Below are 24,814 nucleotides of genomic sequence, written 5' to 3' on the forward strand. Positions count from 1 at the left end.
CCTCATCTCCAAATTACAACATCTTCAGAAATCCATCCTCCTGTCCTGGGGGTGTCAGCATTCGGCACAGCAATTTAGCAGAGGGAGCATATCAAGCCCCTGGTGTCTTGCCATATTTTTACATGGGAAAGGAATGACTAGTACCAGGAGCCAGGGTGAGTAAGAAGGGAGGAGCCTCTCTCTCCTAAGGACACCCCAGGAGTCCCCGGGGAGATCAAGGACCCCCAGAGAATTCTGTGTCTTCTTCATTCTCTCTGACCACTGAGCATATGGTCAGGGGCTTGGGGTCGTGGGTCCAGAGGCAGAAGAATGGCTGTAGGGGACCAGAAAAGGACAGCCCAGAAAACGAATAGATCAGGGAGCCATTGGTCGCATTGTGAAAGGAGACCTCTCCCGCCTCGAAGTCTAAGGAGACGCCTACCCGCCGGAGGGGCTCCGGAGGAGACAGGCGAGTCCTGGGGTAGGAGAGGGCCTGGAGTTTCTTCTTATAAAACTCCAGTGCCCAGAGGCCATGCTGGGGTGACTTGGGGATCCTTCCTTCCCGTCCCAAACTCTCCAGACACACACCCACGATCCAGGCCCTCCTGTCCCCAACCTCCACTTCCCAGTAATGTCTCCCTGCCTCAAACCGTTCTTGGGCCAGGATGCAGGGGTCTTGTTCAAATCTTCTGGAATCGGGATACAGGTCCTGATCAAATAGCAGCCGCTTCACACTTTTCTGATCCTCAGACACCATGAGTCTGGGACTGGCTGTCTCAGGGTCTAGGGACAGACTCACTATGGAGAGAGGAAAGTGTCAGGCACATGGATAAGGGATCCAAGCTTTGTCTCTCACATCAAGGTTTCCCCTTCATCTCTAGACATCTTTTCTGTTCCCATTTAAACTGTTTTTTGTCCCTCCCCTTCAAACAGTGGGGGAGGCAAGGATGAAGGACACTTGAATAGCCATGAGCACTGCCTGAGACAGCTCAGACCAGAGGCTCAGGCTCTGCGTGGGGGAAACACAGACAGAGAGACTGAGCGGCAGAGTCCACCTCCAACAGACAGAAAACTTGCAGCTCACACCCGCACCCCACAGCCAGAGCCCCAGATGTGGGCTTTTCTCAGGGTTGCCTGTGACTGGCATGTGTCCTCTAGCTTTGCAGATTAGAACCCTGGTCCTCAGTGTGAACAGTGGGAGGTGGGGGAACTTGTAAGAGATGGAGCCTCAACCAAGGTAAGGGACTCATGAGAGCGTTCTTTAGTTCTCTGGGGACCCTGGTTGGTTCCCACTATGACCCTGATCCCCAGATCCCTTGCTTATTCTGTTTTGCTATCCACCATGATGTGACACAGCCAAATAGCCCTAAGCACATGGTCCACCTGACATTTAGACACCAAAATGTGAGCTGAACAAACATTTTCTTATGCATCACCCAGCCTCGGGTATTTTGTTTCAGTCTTGGAAAAAGGTCAAACCCAAGCTTCAAGCTCCTGTCTGTCTAGTTCGCCGAAGGAGGCCGTGTCTATTTCCCAGAATTATCTTGTGAAGAATAACTAACCAAGGAATCTCTCAGTGCTGAAGGGTTTCCACTGGGAGGATTGTAGTTGGGAAATCCCCACTAAGACATTTTCTCCATTGCATGACACAAAGGCAGAGCCTCAGAGCGGAGCTTGGCACGCAGGTCAGGTCCACTCACCATGGAAGGACTCAGCCTCATCACCAGCTCCTGGATCTTCTTCTTCCTGACTTGTTTTATGCTTTTCTTTGTAATGTTTCCCAAAGGCACAGGCGACTGCTGCCAAAACTAGCCCCAGTACCGTGAGGATCAAGGGCAGAGCCGGTCCCCTTTCCATCGACAGAGGCTTTCTCCACGGGGAGGCTGGGGAGATTCCAGGTCATCAGTAATAATGGGGGGGGGTGTCTTTGTTATACACACACACACACACACACACACACACACACGCATCCAGGCAGTGTGTCGTCTTGGGGAACAGATGCTGTTCTCCAGTGCCTACCCTCCAGCACACCTGGCCCCGGCCAAGCCCACACACTTGCTGACCCTGGTGAGTCTTGCCTGTTCATTCCTGTGAGGTTCCCCTTATGGACTTTCATTCCTGGGAAAGTTAGGACTATGAGATGAGGTATGTAGAAAATCCAGGGGCCAGAGAGACATTTCAGTGGCTAAGAGCTCTGCTGCCCTTCCAGAGGGCCCAGGTCCCATTTCCAGCGCTCACATGGAGGCTCAAAACAACCATCTGTGCCTCCATTTCCAAGGGCTCACACAGTGCACTTACACCCTCTCAGTAACACACTCATACACATAAAATAAAAAGAAATAAATCGGGTTTTATTCTGTTTTGTTGTTTTTTTGAGACAGGCTTTTTTTTTTTTTTTTCTGTGTAGCCCTCGCTGTCCTGGAACTCACTCTACAGACCAGGTTGACCTTAAACTCACAGAGATCCACCTGCCTTTGCCTCCTAAGTGCTGGGTTAAAGACGTGCCCCCCACCACCATGGAGCATACATCAATTTTTGTTTTGTTTTGTTTTAAAGAAAAGAAAATCTACACACTTTCTGATTAAATTTTCCATCAACTGAAACTTCTCTAAAAAAGTCTATTAAAACATCAGCAACAAGCAACAGAAAAGTCAACAACAGGGTTTATCTTTCTTGCTTCCCTAGCGGATTTTCGTGCATCCCAATTGCTACTTCTTGGAAACTAACATCCCTGTGACCCTCGTGGCCAGACTGTCGGGAAGGTCTTCTCTGGCTCTGCTCACATAGTCTTCTCCTAGCATCCCCACCACCCAGGGCCTGAACTCCTGTGCCAGTGGCTATGATGGCAGAACTGGACAGGTACTCACCAAGCAGGTAAGTCTTAGTCACATTCTTCTCAGGGAGGAGGGGGTTGGAGATGGAGCAAGTCAGGCCCTTCACAGCCCTGTCCTGGAGAGTCACAAAGGATGCCACAGTAATGTTAGGGGCTGAAGCCAAGAAGAAGGTCTTAGCAGGCACTGGCTGTCGTCTGAGGTCCAGCCACTTGACCTCTGCATCTGGGAACCAGCCTGATGAGATGCACACCGCCTGTATGCCTTTGTCATGGGTGTCAGCCACTTGGATTCTGGGTGATGAGCCCCATGCTGAAGGAAGAGATACCAGCTCAGATCCTGCAGCTACAGTTGCTTTTATAGGGGGAAGGGATGTCTTGCAGGTGTTTAGTTAAGTTCTGTGAATCTTCATAGACCACCTATCTGTGTGATTATATTACTAACATAGCACCTCAGTTTCAAATAAAGCAGTCAAGAGAAACAGGGCAGGTTTATGGAAAAAACCAAAGTCCCTACTAAGTGTGAGAATGAGAAAAGAGCTGGGGGGTCTGTCTAATCAGAAAGAACAAATTCTGCTCACCTGTGAAAACTTCTCCATATCCCCAATCTCAATCTCCCTCCCCATCTCCCTGCTCCTCTGTCCCACTCTCCTCCTTCCCATCTGTTTCAGCCTCTCTTTTTGTCTTCCTTCCTGCTTCTCTGTTATTTCTCTCTGCTCCTACCTTCCCGTTTTTCTGTCTCCTGCTCATTCTGCCTTCCTGTTTCTCTGCCTCTTCATCTCAGTTCTGTCTTTCCACCTCCCAGCTGCCCCCCGCCCCAACCCTATGCATCTGTGCCCTTCCTGGTACAAGGGTGTAATGGGAAACAGCTTTCTGTTTGGAACTATGTCCTGGGAACACAGGATACACAGAGCCTGTTTGAAAATCTCTTTGCCTGGAGGCAGGTGTCACCAAAGCTTCTCCAGCCTTTGGCCTCAGGAGGCCGTGGTCTGCCACTGTGGCTGATGCTGAGAGAAGCCCCCAAGCAGAGTCCAAGACCCCCACACCAGCCCTCACCTGCCACCTTCAGCCACAGGGTGGCCTGGCTGTGGGATGTATGTTCTTTGAAGACACAGTGATAAGCCCCATCATCAAATATCGTGATGTTGTGTATCTTCACAGAGGCCTCTCCCCTGGCTATATGGTTGCCAGTGAACGTGGTCCTTCCTCTGTATTCCTCCATCTGCTCTTCAGGCATGTCCACCCCATTCTTGTACACGTACACAGCTTGGGAGGGTTTGTTCCTGTACCACCTCAACTCCATGCCCTCAGCGCTGATGTTGGGTGACAGTTTGCAAGGCAACTCTTTGTCTTGCCCGACTATGGCCAGAAGCGGGTCAGGAGGTCCAAGGACACGGAAATCTGATTTTCCTTAGAGATGCAAATGGAAGGGCTAGGTTAGGGCACATGCAGAGGGCAAGGGCTCCCCTTGGGCCCCCTCTTCCCCTTTGAGAGTTCCCTTAGTCCTCAGCTTCAACCAGAAGCTTTGGCTTGACTCTGGGTACCCCTTGGATGAGAAATGTGATGCTGTCCTACCGTTCCCAGAAGCCAGGAGCTGCAGGAAGATGAAGGGAACCAAGAAATTTGTCAGAATAGCATCTCCATGGTGTGGCTTTGCCATATCTATTGGGGGCACATTATATATGGTGAGTAAGAGACATCTCAGACATGGTGAAAGAGAAGCTAGGAGTCTAACTGGAAAAAGGAGACACAGCCTAGGAGAGAAAGCTGCTCATTCACACACCACATGAGTTCTTAGTCCTAGAAACAGGGTCATTTTCCACAGACTCCACCTGCAGTATCCTGCAAATGGCCCTGTATTCTCGATCAAGCTGCACTTCAGCACCTACTCTTGCGTGAGTTTCCAACCCAGGCTCCTGCTTTTTGCACACACATGGAGAAAAACTAGGTCCAACAGGAAAGGCTCAGGCCATCAGGACCTTTCACACTCTCTGCTGTCCAATTGCCCTGAAAGAACATCTTCAGCTAGGCTAAAAGGACGCAGCTCCTTCCTTGGCAGGGGTGAGCACCCCAGAAAACTCAGTAATCTGGGGTAGTTAGCACGATCTGTTTAGAGAGCACGTATTGGGAACTGGACAGCCAGTTCTAAGAGGCCCTTCCTGATACGGCCTTAGGCAGCCCTTCATATCTAGTATGTCATGCCTCATTTTTATGAGGGCTCTCCTGTGTTTTGGTTCTTGCCTGCTAGGACAGCCACGGGTTCTCCCTGACTGTTGAGCACAGGAGAAGTCCAAACCAAAACATGGAGGAGTACCATTAAACAAGATGACATTCACCTACCTCAGTTCGCTGCCTGCTTTCCAGGTTCTGATGACTTTGAGGGGATTGGTTTGGTTCCCTGAAGACTGTAGACAGGCCACAATCCAAGTGAGGGAGCTTATCTACTGTAGGTGCGACGGGAGCAGAGCCTAGAAGCCAAATACTAGATGAGCTCACCAGCTTCTGTTGAGTCTTGTTACTGCATCAGAAAATAACCAGCTCTCACCTTTGGGGCCACTGCAACGGAGAAAAACAAATCTTCCTGAGGGGCATGGCCAGCTGTACTGAGCGTGTAAGATAAAGACACTGGGAGCAGGGATAAGGAAAGGCACCTAGATGGGGGAGGTGGCCCGTTGGAGGGTGGCAACGTAGCCAGCTTGGGGCCATCAGGAGCCCAAGGGGAGGACATAGACCGTTGGTGCTGGATCCCAGCCAGCTGTAGCACTGTGGAGTTCAGATAAACTTGCCTGGCTATTAGACCTTCAGGACATTGGCCCCACTGCCTTTGGGACTTGTAACATTGCTATTGAAAGTGGCCTGATTCTGGCAGTGGCTGTGGAGACTCCTTTTCAAAAATCCAAGCCAAACCTTTCTCATCTTTTCCTTGTCCCCCACCACGGGAAACTCATGGAAGCTTCTCTTGAGCTGCTGTTAAACCTGTCACTTAGTGAGGTAGTGGGCCAGGCTGTATTTGACCTAGTTTTCCTGCTTATTGACTTGGTGTTCCTGGAGGCTGTGGGTGAGAAGGAGCTCTCAGGGAGGGCCACCTGGCCCTGGGCAGGGTGGAGTGCTCTTGTAACTCGGCTGGTGGTACGGGACTCAGGCATTCTGGGCTGAGAGCTATTGAGAAAGTCCAGCCCCAAGTCCTTCTCTGCACGCCTCTTTGCAGCGCACCCTCTGGGGAACAAGTTATTTTATATACACATATGAAAAGGCACCACATGTGTTAGCTAGGCAGCCATGACAGCGGACGCTCACCTCACCTGTCCCTGGGAGTCAGGAAGGACTTACAGTTTATCAGGCTAGAGCAAGCTCTCTCCCGAGCAGCCATGACGGAAAACTGAGATCCCCCTCAAGAAATTAGAAAGAACTACTGTCTGAAGCTTCCCACTCCTGGAAAATTGCACTCACAGGAAATGACTCCAGTGTGTAAAAGTGACAGGTGCACTCCATGGTCACTGCTGCTGTCTTCTTGATAGCCAAGAGCCATTCAATAAGTCCACGCTATTGAAGGAGGAAAGGACAGGCAGTGGGGAACTACTACCAGGAAAGAGTGACACCTGCTGTCTGCAACAATACGGACAGGGCTGGAGACTGTTATGCTATGTAAAAATGAGTCCGGTGCAGCACCATTCACACATGGAAGCGAAAATGTTGATCTCAGAGACCGCTGAGTTTGGGGACAAAACGGGAGAGACAAAAGGAGCTGGTCGAAGGATGCTGAGTTAGGAGTTAAATGGCAGCAGGAAGTTCTGGTCTGTGGGTGCACAGAGGATCTATCTTGCTGACAGACAGCAACGCAGGACAAGGGCTGGAGAGGTGGCTCAGTGGTTGGCAGTACTTGCTGCTCTCCCAGAGGGTCCAAGTAAGGTTCCCAGGACCCCTGGTGGACGGCCCCCAAACACCTGTAACTCTGGCTTTAGGGGTGCCAACACCTCCGGCCTCTGTGTGTACTGGCTCTCACCCACACATGCATCATTTATGATGAATAAAATTTCCTTTTAAAAAGAGACATGACAAACGTTTGAGGGGTAGATGTTCGCCCTGGCTTAGACGGGACACACATGTACATCATCAAAACATCACACGTACCCCATAAGCATAATCATAATATGCCACGTACAAATAAATTTATTTATCCTTATTGTCATCATGTTAAGTTTTTTGTTTTTTTTTTCCTGATCCTCTTGCCTCCACCTCTCAAACGCGGGGACTTCAGATGTCCACCATCTACCTTACAGTAGGTCTGCTGCTGCTTCCCCCAGGTCCACGGGAGGCAGACTTAGAGCGTGCCCCGGTCTGCTACCGGCCCAGGCTTTCGTTCACTACCCTCGAGAGACCCCAAAACCAGCGGGGATCCAAAAACCTTCGGAGACACCCAGCCACCTCCCTAAGCTGTGAAGTTTAAGTCAGAGCATAAAAGGCTCCGCCTAGTAGGAATTCAGCTAAAAATGCCATGATAAGAGAGGGGATGAAAATGGGTGTGGAATTGTTGCATTGTGTAATGGTTTCGGGGTTTTATTTTAAGGCGCTGAAAATATTTTCAGATTAGGTAGAGGTGGTAGTTGGAAAATATCGTGAATGTTTAAGTGCCAAAATGGTTTGATTTATGCTATGTGAATTTAGCTTCAACAAAAAAGAAAAGAATAAGAGAAGAGGGAAAAAGGAGGTAAAGTGAAAAGTGGCACACGCCACTCTCTGGAAGAAATTAATAAAAAGTAAAAACAGAAAACAAGTCTCCGGCTTGCTCAGCGGAATTTCTAGCTCTTGGCGCCCTCTGCAGGAGGTTGTGTGTCAGTACATCTGAATGTCATTGATTTTTTTTTTTTTTTTTTTTTTTTGTTTTTTTTGTTTTTGTGTCCTCCAACCCCTACCCCTGGGCCGGAACCAGGAAGTGGGGTTAAGTTCTCTTTGGCTCTCCCCATTTCCACCTGCAGCAGCTTTGTTCGTAAGGCCCAGAGCAGGGCTGGTGGGAGGTTGGTGGTCTGAAGTCTCTTCTCTCCAAGGTCTTCCGAAAGTGGTCCCCAGGCCTGTGGAGTTGTGTAGCCCTTCTCAGAGCAGCCTCTTCACCGGGGAAAGTGTCCTGTCCCTGAGCTGAGCCTAGGGTCCTCAAATGCTGCCCTTGGTCCTTGCCACCGTCTGTTTGGGGACCTCCAGGACTTCTCACTGTGCTGTTTGTCCGGTCGCCTTATACACAGCAAAGATTACCCAGGGATCTTCAGGACCCTGCTGCCACCGACCCACAGCTCCACAGCGGGAAGTCATTCGGGGATGCCGAAAAAAGTTCATTTGCTCTCCTAGTAAAGAATTGAAGGCAGGGGGAAAAACTGTTACTAGACAGTTACTGGACTCCCCAGGAGTCCAGGAGAAGCCACCACATGACACCCCAAAAATCAAGGTCTCTTCTTGGGGTTCTTAGTCTCATGAACAAAAGAATGGGCTCAAATGGAATCTCGTGGGCAATTTTTAAGTTGAAAAAAAAAAAAAAAAAAAAAAAAAGCCCCAGGATAGGCAAGCTGAAAATCTAGCAGCGGCCTACAGGATGAAGGTGGAGAAGTTGGGAGAAAGGCCTTGCCGTTGAGATATGCTGGCCCTGTGAGAGAAAAAAAAAAATTTTTTTTTTTTTTCAATCAAAGGTAGCTAGCCCACCAAGGGCCAATACTCCATAACCCTCTTGCACCTTTAATTTCCCCAGGTAGGTAAAACTCCTGCGTGCTTCAGGGAGAAGGTTGCTGCTGAGTGAAATGATGATGCGCACAGCAGATATTATATAAAAGAGGTTCATTGGATGGAGATGAAGAGAAGGAGAGTGACATGATAGGGGGAGGGGAGAAAGCAGGCCAGAGCAAGAGAGCGCAAGAGCAAGAGAGAGAGGGGAGGTAAGAGTCTATTTATAGCTCCTGGGCAGGTCTACCTGGCCGGCAAACGCATGATGACATCACGGTTACTAGGCAACCGCGAAGCAGGCGGCAGGAATACTAACAGAGACAACAGTGTAAATGTCACCGAGATTTGGTGGGAGAAACACAGGCGGGTGGCTGTCTCTGCTCAGCAGAGAAGCAGCAGAGAACTGGGCTGGAGACCTTTGGGGGGGTGAGGAAGGAGAGGAGTTTACCAGGGTTTCAGGTCCTGAGCACGAGCTTTCCTCTGTGGGGTGGAGCGTGGCCTATCCCTGAGGCCTTTAGAGCGCTCTGAGGGCGGAGCCTAGCGGTGGGCGGTCCTCGGGGGCAGGACCTGGCCCCTCGGTGGCCCCTCCAGGGGGGCAGTTAAAACCAACGCAGTCAGATTGTTTCTTTTAAACGTGAACTCCAGGAATTTTTAAATGACAATGTCCCTCGCCTTTTTGTTTGTACTTGACCGACGGTTCCCGTTAGGTTTCTATCAGCTTCTCTGTTCAAAGCTCTAGGGCCAAAAATCAAAGAAAGAAACAGAGATCAAAGAAAAATACCTAAGAAAAATGGTGACGGAAATGTAAAAATAATTGTCTTTTTTTTTTTTTTTTTTTTTTACATTTGTGAATAACATATTCCTGTGTAGAGTTCGTCATTCACGTGACTTTCTGAATCCACCTCGGGTGACAGCTTCGGACAAGGGGCGAACAGCGGTCAGCTCCTGTGAGCCCAGCGCCTTGCGGCTTTGGCGGAAGGATTGTCACGAGTTCAAGGCCAGCGCGGGTTTCACAGCCAAGACCTTGTCTCAGGAAAACAAATTACAAAACAACAACAACAGAAAAAAACCCTTTGCGGCTGCCACTAATCCAGGGCCTTCTGCCTCCTTCAGTCGTGGGTTGGTGCCATCTGCGGTCACTCAAGGCGGGGTGGGGGCGGGGACTGGGGCGCGACCCAATCAGGCACGCCCGCCGGGCTCGGGGGCGGGCCCTCTCGGGTTTGCTAGTTCGCGGGTCTTTGTCTCACGCCATCTTTGCACTAGAGCGGTCAGATGAGCGGGTCCGTGGGGCCGCCTCAGGCCTGTCAGCTGCAGGAGGCGGCCGGGGGCGCCATGGTGAGTGCTGCCCGCGGGAGCCGGCGGGGCTCCTGGTTTCCTCCGCTGGGCCGGGTGCAGGCGGCCTGACCCCGGGAGGCCTGTGCGGGGCCGAGTTCCACGGCTTCGGTTGCCCTCGGTCTGGACGTGGCTGAGCCTCCGCGCGCCCCGACGCTGCGGGGAGACCTGCCCTCAGCCGCGGTCCACGGTGCTAGGGCAGCCCGAGGGGTGGGCTGAGCCTGCGCTGGGACGTCTCAGCGGGGGTGTTCCCGTGGTGGCTTGCGTGGAGGGTGTAGTGAGCGGGGGACGTGCCTCTTGCACACCTCACTCGGGTCCTTTGCTGTAGTTAAGTTTCTGCTCCCAGTGTACCGGCCCGATGCATCCGTGCACACCGCCTCCCCTCTTCGTAACTCTGTGAAGTGTGTGTGCGTTTAAGTAACCCTGACCGTCAGCTCCACGGCACTGACGGTTGCCTACGCTGCTAAAACACAGCTGGCTGTGTGAGGGCCTCTCCAGAGGTTACGTGCCAATGGCTCAGGCCCCATGGATAGATTGCTCCTTTGATGAGTCCACGGTATGATATGCGTTCCTGGGTGGTGCTGAAAAGTAGGAATTGGAGCAGAGTTGTGGGAACTTAGTCACAAGGGTGACCACGGCCATCCGGAGAATCCGCACTTCTTTACGAGGGTTAGAAACGTCACACGCCATTTAAAATCCCCCATCTCCCTTCACTCTGTAGAATCTCAAATAGAGCTTGCAACAGCTAGTAGGCTAAATCAGAATCCCTCCATCTTTGGTCTGTAGCAAATAGTTTACATCATATCCCACGGAGTTTGTAAGTTTTAGGTTGACATTATTGCAAGCGTCTTCCTAAGACTTTGTCACAGGTGTCAGCGTGTTGGGGTTGGGTCTGGTGCTATGCATTGTAATGCTGATTACTGCCCTCCAAGATCTGGTTGCTGCCCAGGTGAGCACATTCTCACTACACCTGTCCTTGATATGTAAACCTTGCTCTACCTAATTTAATTTAGAGTTGATTGGTTAATTAAAAAAAAAAAATGCTGAAGCTTGGGATTTGGCAGAAGAGGAGTTCGGGGTTCCTAGGCCTGGGATTGGACGACCAAGAGGGAAGAAGTGGGGGAGAAGGACAGAAGGTGAACAGAAGGATGCGCCCTGATGGAGCAGATTCAGTGATTCTGCTCCATCAGGGAGCAGGAAGGACAACTTATTGGCCTGTAATGTGGGTTGTGTAGCTGAGAGTTAAATAGTTTAGAGGGTTGAAATCTGTCCAACTCCAATGCTTTAAGCTTGTAAAAGAAATCGTAGTCTGTCTGTGTCAGTGATTTTGGAAGCCACTGGGGTTGAAGAGAACTGTTGCCTTATTTATTAGCCTCTTACAGGGAGGTTCTTGTTTGATATTTCAGTTTTGTAGACAGGGTCTTGCTCTGTAGACCAGGCTGACCTCAAACTTGAATCCTCCTGCCTCTGTCTCCCAAGTGCTGGCCTAGCAAACTTTGTCTGGGAAGACAGGGCTCCTTATCATTCCGTTTCCCCTCAGCTCTTGTGCTGCATTGTAGGTTAAGAGACATACATGTTATCATGAGGGGAAGACTGTTCTGAATTCATTTTTGCCTGGCTTCTTTTAAAAATGGCTCATTGTTTAAGAGCACAGACTTTTCTTCCAGAAGACATGGGTTCAATTCCCAGCATCCAAAAATGGCTGCTCACAACCATCTGTAACTCCACTTCTAGGGTATTCAAGGCCTCAGGCCTCCGTGGGAACTGTATGCATGTAGTACACATACATACATGCAGGCAAAACACCCTTATGCATAAAATAAAATAAATAATAAGATCACACCCCTACCAATGGAACAGTGAATACAGTGAAATACACTGATGTCATTTTAAATATTGAACTTTCCCTTATTCCTAGAAAGAGTATTTAAGAATCTTTTCACGTTCCATTCTCTTCCTCAGTCACTGAATGTTGAAGTGTCTGCAGATTCTGTCCTTTTGTTTATACAATCCATTGTCTTCATATGACTGAGGTCCTGCTGTTAGCTAAGTCTTATTTTCCTGTTAAAATTGTGTTTTTTGTTTTTTTGTTTTTTTTTTGAGTGCAAGGCCCTAGATCCACTAGCTGGTTGGGTGTCCCCTCATATCTGATCACAGAAACTTTGGACATGTATGTTTAGTTGGGCATGGTGGTACATGTGCCTATAGTCCCGGAACCCAGAAGGCAGGAGGATCAAGGCCAGTCTTAGTCACACAGAGTTTTGGGTCTAGTCTGAACTACATGAGACACCTCAAAAACAAACTAACCAGCCCCACATTTAAGATCCATCTATTACCCATCGTATTCATTGTACTTCCCCTCAGTCTTTACAAAATTACTTCCTACTGAGCTGATTATGTACCCAGTCTGGAAGTATCTTTTTTTTTTTTTTTTTTACCTCAGGCACAACTTTTTTTTTTTCTTCATTTTTCTAGGATGAGTTTTTTGTTCTCTGTTTGTGTGTGCTTTTTTTTTTTTTTTTTTAATTTTTAAATTTTACATGGGGTCTTACTATGTAGCCCTGGCTGGCCTTGTTCTCAGCAGAAATCTGCCTACCTCTGTCTAGACTGAGGTATTAAAGGAATTAAAGTCATGCACCACCACGCTTGTATTTTTTTATTTGCTTTCTTTCCTTCCTTCCTTCCTTCCTTCCTTCCTTCCTTCCTTCCTTCCTTCCTTCCTTCCTTCCTTTCATTTTTGTTTTTTGGGACAGGGTTTCTCTGTGTAGCCTTGGCCGTCCTGGACTCCCTTTGTAGACCAGCCTGGCTTCAAACTCGCAGTGATCCACCAGCCTCTGCCTCCCTGAGTGCTAGGATTACAGGCGTGCACCACTGAGCCTGGCTACGTTTTTTTTGTTTTTTGTTTTTTTTTGAGATAGGCTCTCCTGTAGCCCCACCTGGCCTTCTCTGTTCTTAATGCTGTATTTCCTGCTGCAGGTAATTGTATGTGGCCTGCTTGCTTCCCTCACTTATTCTTATTTGCATCGTTCTCTGTCCTCCTTTCCTGGGATGGTTTTCAAGATGCAGACCTTAAGATTTAGGGGGCAAATATAAGTATTATTGTAAAAATATAAGTACTGTACTTGAATTGTTGGAGTTAGACCAAGTTTTTAAACACAGAATCACTGGGTTGTCAGTGACCTGATCATGTAGCTCTATCACTCTCCACTTATTTTCTTTTTACTTTTTCTTTCTTTTCTTTTTAAAAGTGTGTGTATGTGCACATGTGTGCTCATGTGTGTATATATAAGTGTGTGTGTGTGTTACTGCAGATTGGATGAAGCCGGGGCCTTGCATGTTTTACTGCATATAATTTATCCATTCTTGCTAGGAACAGAAAATTCCTTAGTAGTAGTCTTTTTTTTTCCTTTGAGTTACTAAATTAAGTACAGATGCAAGATGTTAGTGACTTTCCCCCTATGTGAGGAAGATGCAGCCTGTGTGAGACACACGAGAGCACATGCCCGCATGGTTGCCTTCTGAGAGGCCCAGAAGCTTGGGCTGAGCAGAGTTGTTTCACTGCAGGGGCTGGTGTCATTTGAGGATGTGTCTGTGGACTTCTCCTGGGAGGAGTGGCAGGACCTGGATGCTGCTCAGAGGAAGCTCTACAGGGATGTGATGCTGGAGACCTACAGCAGCCTGGCGTCCTTGGGTGAGTGACAGTCCCTGGCAGTATTAGAAACACTCCCTTTGTTAATCAGAATGGTAATCATGTCTGAAGTTTATGTACACACACACCCAGTGTGTGTGTGTGTGTGTGTGTGTGTGTGTGTGTGTGTGTAAACCTTCCTCCAGAAGTTGGCAGGCCTATGCAGACATATCACATCTTTGTATTGAAAGCCTTTAAATGCTGTATTAGCTCTTAGGGGACATTTAAGCGTCGCAGTCGGGGTCATGCGTCTGTGCTATAGAAACTGCTATAACTGTGCTGACAGTTATATCGCTATCCATCTGTACCCTGCGAGCACTAACCATCTCCCTTCCTCCCTCCCTCCCACTTTTCTAGGCTGTTAGCCACTCTTGCCTGTTTCCTGTGAGCACAACTTTGTCTTCCACATACTAGGCAAGGATATGTGACGTTTGTCCTTTTGTGTCTGACTTACTTAGCAAAACATCCTTCACTTTCAACCCGAAATAATCTTCGGGTCTCTTAGTGAATAATACTTCCATATGCATAAACACCTTTTTAAGTTGAAGGCAAGCTCTCATGTAGCCTAATAACCTTGAACTCATGATCTTTAAAATACTGATTTTATTTTTAAAAAATATGTACACAGTAGCTGCACCTATCATAAAGGTAGTTCTATTTCTTGTTTTTTGAGGAACTTTCATACTGTTTTGCATAGTAACTTTTTTTTTTTTTTTTTTTTTTTTGAGACAGGGTTTCTCTCTAACAAGCCTTGGCTATCCTGGAACTCAATCTGTAGACCATGCTGGTCTTGAACTCACAGAGATCCACCTGCCTCTGCTCCCAAGTGCTAGGATTAATGGTGTCTACCACCACCACCACCTGGCACACAGTAATTATTTTAAATTCCCAACAGCAGTGTATGACAATGAATGTATCTTCTATGTATCCTCATCAGTATTTGTTGTTTGTGGTTTGGTAATATTCTAGCTGCAGTGTAGTGATACTTCAGCTAGATATGGCTGAAGTGGTTTTGATTTGCACAGATATTGACTATTGATGGGTTTCTGAGTTATTTTTTATGCCTTTGGGAAAATAATCTATTCAAGTCATTTGCTCAATTTTTAATCAAATTATTTTCCTTATGTATTCCAGAAGTTAGCCTCGTGTAAGTTAGCAGACATTTTCTTTCATTGTGTAGGTTGACACTTCACTCTATCTTTTGCTTTTCTCTCTCTCTTTTTTCTTTTTTTTTTCTTTCTGTTGTTGTTTTTGTTGTTGTTGTTGTTCATGAAATCCCAGTTGTCAGTTTTGGCTGCTGATGGCTGTGGTTTGAAGTCATGTCACAGTCTTTGGGCTGGGTGTGATTGTGCATGTCTGTGTTTCCATTACCTTGGCAATTGAGGAGGAAGCATTACTTGGGCCTGGGACTTCCAGACCTACCTGGCAGCCTAGGGAGGCCAATCTCAGAAAGGAAATAAAATCTTTGACTTGATAGTCAGCTTCCCTGAATTTTATTGCACTAGTTTCAGATCTTGCATTATGTCTTTGATATATTTTAATTAGGTTTCTGAACATGGTACGAAATGGGAGTTCTATTATTTTTTCTGTACACAAGAGCATATAGTTTTTGCCCCAGTTACTGAAGAGAGCTTCCTTCCTAAGTGTTCCTGCTGCCTCTGGTGAAAACCAGTTGGCTGTGATAAATGGATTTGCTGTTTCTCTGTTGTTCTGTTTTCCAGTTTGTCTACTTTTACGCCAGTATTGTGCTGTCTTACTGTGTACTATTGCTGTATAGTATGTAATGACTGATTCGCTTTGATTTTCAAGAGTGCTTGGACTGTCTGGGGTCTTTTGTGTTTCTCTAGGAAGATTACGACAGGCTTTTTTCTAGTTCTGGCAAAATGCTGTTGATAATTAATAAGGATTGCATTGCAGTGGTCAGTCAGTCTGAGTATTGGGGACATTTTATTGATAGTGAGTTTTTCCATGACAATGAGATCTTCATTTGGGGTCCTCATTTTCATTCATCAGTGTTTCACATAACGTTAATACTACATACAGGTGTGTGTTTGTGTGTGTGTGTTGTGTGACCAATGTTTATTAAGGGAGATGACGGACAGAAGAGGTTTAGTCCTTGGTTCCAATGTGCCAGGAAGTTGATCAGCTCCTCCAACTTCTCTTGGCACCGCTGTGTATCTTCACCCACTTTGGGATGAGCTTAAGTGTCCTTGGAAACACTGCAGAAATCTCTACATTCCCAAAAAGTGTTGGTGTGTTTAGTGACACATGAGCACTGTCAGCCATGCCTGGGCTTGTTCACATTTTTTCTCACTTTGTGGACTGAGACGAGGCCAATAGCCACGGAATTGCCTGCAGCCATGTTGCTGCCCTTCAGGGGGAGCTATGATAGGAACTCATAATTTTTAGTGTAATGGTCCTTAGTGTATTTTGTTTTTATGTAACGTTTGAATAGTATTACTGTCTTTCCATCTCAGCAGTTTCATTAAAGAAACTACTGGATAGGGCTGGCCAGACAACCCAACTGAGAAAATTCTCCAGTGAAGCTCTGTGTGGTCCCAGGTTTTCTCAGTAGACTTTTTAAAAGTTATTATTATTGATTCAAATGTTTTAATACCTGGTCAGGTTGTATTCTCGTGGTTGAGTTTGGGTAGATTATGCATGACCAGCAAGTTACCTGTTTCTTTTAGATTTTTTCAGCCTCAATTTGGTCCTGTTCATTGTAGTTGCTTAAAGGTACTTTGGACTTCTATGTACCATCGCTTGTGATGTCTTTATTTTATTTTATTAAAAAAAATGTTCAAAGGTTTATTTTTCTCTTTTTGGTGCAGTACACATTTCTTGCAGTACTGCTTTAGATGCAGTTTTAACATTTGTTCCAGTAAATTTTTAAATTTGTATTTTGCTGTCTTTAATACTCATCGTCTTCTAATAGGGTGCTTAATTATATATATATATAATAGCTAATGACGATCTTTTTACTTTACTTTGTACTCAGAAAGGGCATTATGAGTTCAGGGTTTTTGCTTATTTTTAAACTTGTTAAGACTTCCTTTGCTTCTTAACACTTTCTGTGTCCTGAAGAGTAATGTGTGCCCCATGAGCTGTGAGATAATACTGGTCATACCCTGTGGGGTCTGTTGGGCTCTTTGGTCCATTATGTGCTGATTCCAGTGTTTCTTTGTAAATTTTCTGTAAAAATAGCCTGCCCTTTGGTGAGAGGGGCTGCCGCAGTCCTCAGAGACTGTTGTGCTGCAGCCTGCCTCTTCTGTTTGGCAATGACATGGCCTCTACAAGTTGGTGCCCAACACTGTGTGTCTCTTTACACGCTAGTTAAGATTCCTTTTATCGTTGTAGAGTGATCTTTTTACAGGTTTTGATTCAAAGTCTGCTTGAATTCTGGCTGCTTTGGGCTCTCATTTGCATGCGGTGGCAATCCCTTCACATTCAGCCCACATGCCTCCTCCCTAGTAAATGGTTCTCTTCTGCAGCTGTCACTCAACCTGGTATCGTCATCTACACTTGAAGACATGTATCTGACATTTTTTTGGTGGATATTTTCTGTATTCTTTTTTCCTCTGGGTTAATTTTTTATGTTTAATGGTTTTCTGTATTGATACACTTTCATATTTTTCTTTTGTGTACCTTGCTTTATTGTTTGTTTTATGTTTATGTGTTTTAATAATGGTATGTTATTCATTCACTCATTGTATAACATTTCTTAAGCATGTATATTAATTAGGTAAGGAGTGGTTTTCAACCTATGGGTCTCAATCATTTTTGGGGGGTCAAATGACCCTATCTCAGGGGTCACCTAAGACCATTGGAAAACACAGATATTTACATTACAATTCCTAAAAGTAGCACAATTATAGTTATAAAAACCAAGAGAATAATTTTATGGTTGGGGGTCACCACGTATGAACTGTATTAGAGGTTACAGCATTAGCGAGGCTGAGAATCACTGTCCTTAGAGGAACAGAACATCAGTGTGTGAGTCCCTCTGTGTGTGTGTGTGTGTGTGTGTTAAAGGAAATTATTAGAATAACTTACTGCTGATAGGGAAAGGTAGGGAGACAGTGGCTATCTACGTACTGGAAAGCCAGAGAACCCAGCGGCTTCTTAGTCCACAGGGCCAGACAGTCTCAGTCTAGTGGTTAAAGCCTGTTTAATTGAAGTCTATCTGCCTCTTATGCCATCCCTTGGAGTCCTCTTCAATTCTGGTGTCCTCTAATGCATGTTTTGCTTTTGACAGTCTGACTATATGTCAGAACCTTTTTTGGGCAAATCTCTTGGATCTAGATGTTCATATATCTCTCTTGACTTTGGCTTTTTAAAAATTTGGTTTGTGTATGTGTGTGGTGTATGTGCTTATGTGCATGACTGTGTGCAAGTTCATACACACGTGTGTGACATTGGAGGCCAGAGGAAAGAATGATGTTACGCATATTCCTGTCTGTCCTTATTTTCTTGTATCATAGTTCCAAAATCAACTTGAGGAAAAAAGGGGTTTTTTTTGCTTACAGGTTACTTACAGTCCATCATCAGGGGAAGCCAAGGCAGGAACTGAAGAAAAAAACATGGAGGAATGCTGCTTACTGGCTTGCTCATGTGTTCAGCCTGCTTTCTTACACACCCTAAGACCAGCTGCCAAGTTTGGCATTGCCCACAATCACTAGTCAACAAAATTCTCCACAAGCTTGCCTGCAGGTCCATTCATCGAATTGAGACATTCTTTCAATTGAGGTTTCTATTCCCAAATCACTAGCTTTTGTCAAGTTGAAAACAACAAAAAACCCAAGCAGGATACTTTGAGACAGAGTCTCTCGCTTAGCCTGAAATTTCCTGTCTGTCTGTCTGTCTGGCAGGCAAACTCCTTGTATGTGTCTCCCATTGTTTCTTTGTTTTGAATCTGACCACAGTATTTTAAACATTATTCTTCTGCCTTCTGCTGTTCAGGCAACCGCCTTTTGCTTTCCTTAAGTTTTTGTTGAGTCTTAGCTCTAAAATTCAGATTGCTTAAAAAAAATTTTCAAATGTATTATATATGTGTGTATGTGTGTACTTGCATGTGTGTATATATGTATGCATGCACACTCACATGCCAGGACATGCATCTAGAGGTCAGCGGACAACTTGGCAGACTTGGTGCTCTTCCTCCATATGGGTCCTAGGGACGGAGCTCAGTTATGAGGCTCAGTATGTGGTGCGTTTACCTGCTGAGCCATCTCACTGTTTTAATCATCTTTGTCTCCTACATATCTGAGTCATCTGTCTTCTTTCTTTCTTTCTTTTTCTTTTCTTTCCTTCTTTCTTTCTTAATTGAATTATATTATGCTATTTTAAGTTTTAGTAAAATCATTCTTAGATTTCTACTTTTTATTTATTCATTCTTAGTGCTGGGGATTAATTTAGGGCTTCAAATATACCAGGCAAGTGTCCTGTCACTGAGCAGTATCCCCAACACCCTTCTTACTTTGTGTTTTGAGACAGGATATTATTAAGTTGCTCAGGAAGGAGGAACTAGTCTTTGAACTAGTCTTCCTTCTGCGTTAGCCCCTCGAGCATCGGGGACCACAGGCCTGCAGCAGTCCCAGCTTCGCTTTCTTCTCAAGCCATTTGACTTAATGAAGGCAAGGTTCTGGATCATGAGGAATGTTAGCGTCTCACAAAATGTTCAACTTTGCTTAGCAGCCACTGGTTTCCCAAGGGTGTGCTCTTTCTGCAATGCACTTGACTTAGAATTTGGTTCAGTCTTATTATTCATCAACAGGTCACTGCATTACCAAGCCTGATGTCATCTTTAAGTTGGAGCAAGGAACTGGGCCGTGGAGAGAAGACGTCCCAAAGCTGAGTCAGCCAGGTCAGTGAATGCACCCTGGACAGACAGACTGGGATGGACAGAGTACAATAGCCCCGGCCATTTTGAGCAGTTTTCCCTGACAGCTCCTAGTCGTAGGGTCAGCTGGTGCCACACATCAGATAATTGCTCTGTACATTCTCCAAGGAGAACTCTCACATAACTGTTACTCTCTTTTATTTTGCTGCCTGTTTCTAGAGTTCACAAATTTCTCTTGACTGTGTGGAGCCTCATAGACAATTTTGCTCAGTTGGTAGCTACATCTGTAAATTCTCAGTTGTCTGTCTTCTGCTGCAGGTGATTTTGCTGTGCTGTTTTTTTCATCATATAGCACTTGCTTGTCCCCTAAGCATTGTGCTTTTAAAACAAGACATGTAAATAGTGACAGATACATCTGCACATGAAGAGCTCACATTTTGTTGGGAAAAAAACACACATAATATTTGGTTATAAGATAAGAGTTATAAAGGATGTTTTATTGCTGGGCTCGGTGGTGCATGCCTGTAATCCCAGTGCTCAGGGAGGCAGAGTCAGGCGGATCTCTGAGTTTGAGGACAGGACAGCCAAAGCTACACAGAGAAACCCTGTCGGGGGGGTGGGGGTGGGAATGATGTTTTATTTATTACAAAATGAGAAATAAAAGTATACACTGTTTTATTTCAGGAAGTCTAAAGGGAAGGGAATTTTAAGAAGATTATTATAGTTTAATATTGACACTACTTCCCCCCCCCCCAAATTTGGTATCCCTCATACATAAGTGGGCATAAAATAAAGATTTAAGGGTGGTCATGATCTTAGTCCTTATAGATTTGGAAATTGGTAATTTAATATCAATATTTATAGTATAGTTATTCAGGCTTTAACCAAGGAGATTGATGAGGAAATCAGAAAAAGAGGCCCAGAATCAAGTCTTCTGTCCCACAGGATCAGAATCCATAAAAGTGTGGAGTATTCAGCACAACCAGTCACTCAGCATGGGAAGGGAAATCCTAAGTGCAACAGGACAAGTAGGTCTTTAATATGAAGGGATTTAAGTGACGCAAGGATTTCTTTCACATTAAAAGGCTGAGATTTCTGTGGAGGTATGGAGGTTGTCATTAGCAGTCTCTCTTTGTGAACATTCTCTGAAGACAATAGGCTTATGTAGAAGAGTCGCCTTACAATGTAGAAGACAGCTTAATATAAAATAGAAGCTCACGGAGGCAGAGAGCTACAAAGCAGGGATGCATGTACCTTAATCTGAGTAAAGAGTGACAGCACTGTGAAATGCAGAAATATACAGAAAGAAACATTTCAGATAATGATGGACATGGCTTAGTTTCCTCCATTAGTCCAACAGGGAGGTAGACTGGAGCTTCCTGACCCTCTCAGAGTTTTGGGAAGCATAAAATTGATTTTGATTAGGAACTGAGAGGTAGTATTAGCTGTTTTTATATGGGAATAAGGTCATTTATGTTTACAAACCAACTCCCTATGTTTCTACTGTGGTTCTTCATCGAAAAGAGAAAACTAAACCCACAGATATTGCCCCTTCCTAAATCTAGACTAATTCCGATCAATGAAAGACGAACCTCCATCTCAGATGGCTGACTGACAAGAACCTTACCACTACAAGTCAGAAAGAAAAGGAAGGTGGGGCGAATTGTAAAAAAGAGCCAGAGTGAAGGAAGGGGGGGGGGGAGAGAGAGCAGATGCAAATGGATGTACTGAGATTCACAGGTGGCAGATGAATAGTTATCTAATGACTCAAGTGTGGTTTTTACATCTTAATGCCTAATTTATAGATTCACTGGGGACAAATCTACATATATCATACATCAATAGTATTTTGAAATAATAATGAAATAAGAATGAGAAGGCAGTTCTTCATATTTATGATGTGTTATCAGCTTGGCTACTTTGTTTTCTTTTAGATGTCCAGAAAGTAACTGAACTGAATGAAATCAGCCAGGACAACGAAGAGAGACATTTGTGGCATCTTGTAATTCCCAACAGCAACAGGTCAACTGAGGAGAAAGCTAAACGAGGGAAAATATTTAATGTGAGCGCAAACTATGTTTCAAACCTGACTGTAAAGAATGGAAAGTTTTCAGGGATGAGGCCTGCAGCACTTAATGTATGGCAGAGTGTACTACCTCCTAATGAGCCCAATGACACACGGCCCAGAAAGGAATGTGGTGGCTCTCCAGCTAGCAAGAGCCATCACAGGTTATATAACACAGCGCCGAGTGCTCAGCAGCGTTTTCAATGTAGGCAAGAAGCGACATGCAATACAAGGGTATCGTGGACCAATAAGAGGTTTCACAGCGCTCAGAGTTCCCGTAAGTTTGCAGAGTCTCAGAAAGTGCCCGATGAGGTAGCTCCTAATGCCCAAGAGATGAGTTGGGTAAGGGCCGAAACTTTTGAGTGTAGTGTTTGTAAGAAAGCATTCTGTACAAAGTTTAAGCTCACTAAACATAAGAAAATACACAAAGGACAAAAATATTACAAATGTAGTGATTGTGAGAAAACCTTCGCTAAGAAATCGTACCACAAAAATCAGAGAGTACATGCAGGAGTCAGGTCCCATAGATGTAAACAATGTGAGAAGTTTTTTTCTCAGAAAAAACAACAAAATGTGTGCCAGAGAGTGCCCAAAGGAGCAAAACTCTATGAAATGTATCAGTCTGAAAAAAGCTTTAATGAGAAGCCAACTCTCCGGAGAACCCGTGGAGGTTCTAAACCCTTTGGATGTGATCTGTGTGCAAAGTCATTTTACCGAAAGTCACACCTCAGCAGGCACCGGAGAATTCACACTGGTGAGAAACCCTATGGATGTAAAGAGTGTAAGAAAGCATTCTACCATAAGTCCTCTCTCACTATACATCAGCGAACTCACACGGGTGAGAAGCCCTATGAATGTAAACAATGTAGGAAAACTTTCTACTGCAAGTCAGACTTGAACGTACATCGTAGAAGCCACACAGGTGAGAAACCGTATGAGTGTGACCAATGTAGAAAAACCTTCTACTCTAATTCACACCTCCTTATACATCAGAAAATTCATACAGGTGACAAACCATATGAATGTGAAGAATGTCAGAAAACATTCAATCGTAAGTCAAACCTTACTGTCCATCAGAAAACGCACTCAGGTGAGAAACCTTATGAGTGTGCTATATGTGGAAAAGCTTTCCACCGCAGATCACACCTCCTCATGCACCAGGGAACTCACACTGGTGAGAAGCCCTTCGTGTGTAAAGAGTGTGGGAAAGCCTTCTACCAGAAGTCCAGCCTTGGCAGGCACCAGAGAAACCACACAGGCAACAGACCATACACATGCGAAGAATGTAGAAAGACCTTCCTTCACAAGTCCTCTCTCACTGTCCATCAGAGAAGCCACACGGGCTATAAACCGTTCTCCTGTGAAGAGTGCAGCAAAACCTTTTACAGTAAGTCGCATCTCACCGTGCACCAGAGAACCCACACAGGTGAGAAGCCCTATGTATGTAAGATGTGTGGGAAGGCTTTTCACCAGAAATCCTACCTTAACAGGCATCAGGTGACCCATGAAAGTGAGAAACGGTTTGAATGTCAAGAATGTAGGAAGACATTTTATCATAAGTCCTCTCTCACTGTTCATCAGAAAATCCACCTGAGGGAGCGCCTGTCAGTGTAATGTGGAAAGGTCTCTTGGCAAAAACCATCAGCAGGCATCAGACAGATCACACATAGGGGACAGCCAGAAATGTGATACTGTGGACAGTTTTTTTTTTTTTTTTCTTTTGAAAAGAAAATTCTGTGTGGCACAAGCTGGCTGTCTTCTCTGGCGCACGGTCACCATTGTGTGGCCTGTGTGACCATGTAACATCCCTACAGAATAATGTGTGTATTTATGACGATCATTACTTGCCGCAAGGCCCACAGAGGCACTTAGAGTTTTTTTCTGCCTAAATTCTCATGAGCTGTAGGTCTGAGGTGAATGTGACCTGCAAGGTGGCCTTGGCATCCTGTCAGAAAGCCACCGATGGAAGAGAACTAAATAACTGATGGCAGAGGGCAGAGCTGTCTCAATTTTATCCACAAATAACTTTTTTAGTTTATTTGAGGAATGCTTTCTCAAGCATTGTGCATGGTGCTTTGATAGGAATGCAAACCCTCTGTAACTCAATAAAATTGAGAGAACTTACGTGCTCTTTAACAGTTCAGAGTTTGTACACAAGGGGAACCTGTGTAACAAGTTGAGAATACTTTATCAGAAAAGTTTTATTGAACGTTTTAGTTTTGGTTTTTCAAGATAGGGTATGTAGCCTTGGCTGTCCTGGACTCTCACTGTAGACCAGGCTGGCCTTGAACTCACAGAGATCCACCTGCTTCTTCCTCACAAATGCTGGCATTACACTGAGCCTGTCTCATTGAACAGTTGGAATAAATCAAATATTGATAAGTTAATGTGTGAAACTTTGAGCAAAACTTTCCTGTCAGAAGTTTATAATGAAGGAAAACTATCAGTTTTTGTTATTTTATTAACTTTCCAATGGAGGCATACATGCACCAATAAATGAATGATATTGTCTGTCAGAGTTCATTGTGTCTGGGAACATTATGGTTATTGTAACTGGAGGTTGGGAGTTGGTACTGGCATGCAGTAAATAGGGGTTAGACATGCTTTTTAAACAGCCTGTATTGCACAAAATATTCCCTCATTCACTTATATATTTGGGTGTTTTATATTAATTCCTTTGGAGGGACGTAGTTTAATTATGGAAAATGTATTTGTTTTGCTTTGTTAAATAGTGACTGAGGTACAAATGTACCCCAATATATGTGTACCATTCATAAGACCCTGGATTCAGCCTCCCTCTATACATGCATACACTAAAAACTAAAAATTTCCATGTCAAATACCATGTAATATTTTCTCAAATACTGTACTTAAATAAGTGTGTGTAAACATTGCTATTTAACTGTCCCTTAAGTAAGCAAGACTTTTCTAATGTATGAAGCTAATATAAAGCCTGCCTGTTGATCTAATAGAAAGTGTCCACAAAGAAATGAACAAATGGACACCCTAAATTGCTTACAGCTGGCACCTAAAGTGCTGTGACCAGCAGTTGTCATTTCAGCTTCAGTGCTGTTGGCAACCAAGAATCCATTGTTCATTTATTTGTGCTGCCCCATTAGCTACACTTCATTCCCAAAACAAAGCCACTAAAGAGAAGTGGCTGTTATCGTAGGCTTAAAAGATTGTTTTAAGTTACCTAATTCTCATTGAACATTTGTATCACCGAGGGCACAAGTCAGTGCACATTTTGCTCTAGCTCTGAAGATGTTTTTGCCCTACACTTAACTGCCTTGAAAGAAATACTTTTGTATAATGTACAAAACCATTTTTTTTTCTTACAAATTTGTAAATCTTGGTATTTGAAACTTGTATCTT

General features: G+C 45.0%; 2 protein-coding genes across 3 annotated transcripts; one reads left to right on the forward strand and one right to left on the reverse strand.

The window, feature by feature from the left end:
- Positions 1-214: 214 nt before the first annotated feature.
- On the reverse strand, positions 215-5,198 carry LOC129666761 (putative butyrophilin-like protein 10). The gene is made up of 6 exons (XM_055593999.1): positions 5,150-5,198; positions 4,385-4,471; positions 3,866-4,219; positions 2,847-3,122; positions 1,680-1,862; positions 215-777 (listed from the first exon to the last, which is right to left on the reverse strand). The coding sequence occupies exons 2-6, from the start codon at positions 4,467-4,469 to the stop codon at positions 215-217; spliced, it is 1,461 nt and encodes a 486-aa protein (XP_055449974.1). The 5' UTR covers positions 4,470-4,471; positions 5,150-5,198.
- A 3,477-nt stretch (positions 5,199-8,675) lies between these two features.
- LOC129667001 (zinc finger protein 39-like) lies at positions 8,676-24,057 on the forward strand. 2 transcript variants are annotated; one of them, XM_055594432.1, is made up of 5 exons: positions 8,676-8,727; positions 9,386-9,634; positions 13,412-13,538; positions 19,309-19,398; positions 21,309-24,057. In XM_055594432.1, the coding sequence occupies exons 3-5, from the start codon at positions 13,505-13,507 to the stop codon at positions 23,051-23,053; spliced, it is 1,869 nt and encodes a 622-aa protein (XP_055450407.1). In that variant the 5' UTR covers positions 8,676-8,727; positions 9,386-9,634; positions 13,412-13,504; the 3' UTR covers positions 23,054-24,057. The 2 variants fall into 2 exon arrangements, with proteins under 2 accessions (XP_055450407.1, XP_055450406.1); XM_055594431.1 differs by lacking the exons at positions 8,676-8,727; positions 9,386-9,634 and adding an exon at positions 9,770-9,850.
- Positions 24,058-24,814: the final 757 nt, after the last annotated feature.

Source organism: Psammomys obesus, unplaced genomic scaffold (assembly GCF_907164565.1).
Source record: "Psammomys obesus unplaced genomic scaffold, mPsaObe1.curated_primary_1811, whole genome shotgun sequence".
Classification (NCBI taxonomy): Eukaryota; Metazoa; Chordata; class Mammalia; order Rodentia; family Muridae; genus Psammomys; species Psammomys obesus.

Coding starts and splice junctions, on each gene's coding strand:
- LOC129666761 (XM_055593999.1), bottom strand. CDS start 4,469: ATGGCAAAGCCACACCATGGAGATGCTATTCTGACAAATTTCTTGGTT. Junction 3,123..3,865: donor CCTGTGGCTGAAGGTGGCAG/GTGAGGGCTGGT, acceptor CTCTTCCTTCAG/CATGGGGCTCATCACCCAGA. Junction 778..1,679: donor TGAGGCTGAGTCCTTCCATG/GTGAGTGGACCT, acceptor CTCTCTCCATAG/TGAGTCTGTCCCTAGACCCT.
- LOC129667001 (XM_055594431.1), top strand. CDS start 9,788: ATGAGCGGGTCCGTGGGGCCGCCTCAGGCCTGTCAGCTGCAGGAGGCG. Junction 13,539..19,308: donor CAGCAGCCTGGCGTCCTTGG/GTGAGTGACAGT, acceptor ATTCATCAACAG/GTCACTGCATTACCAAGCCT. Junction 19,399..21,308: donor CCCAAAGCTGAGTCAGCCAG/GTCAGTGAATGC, acceptor GTTTTCTTTTAG/ATGTCCAGAAAGTAACTGAA.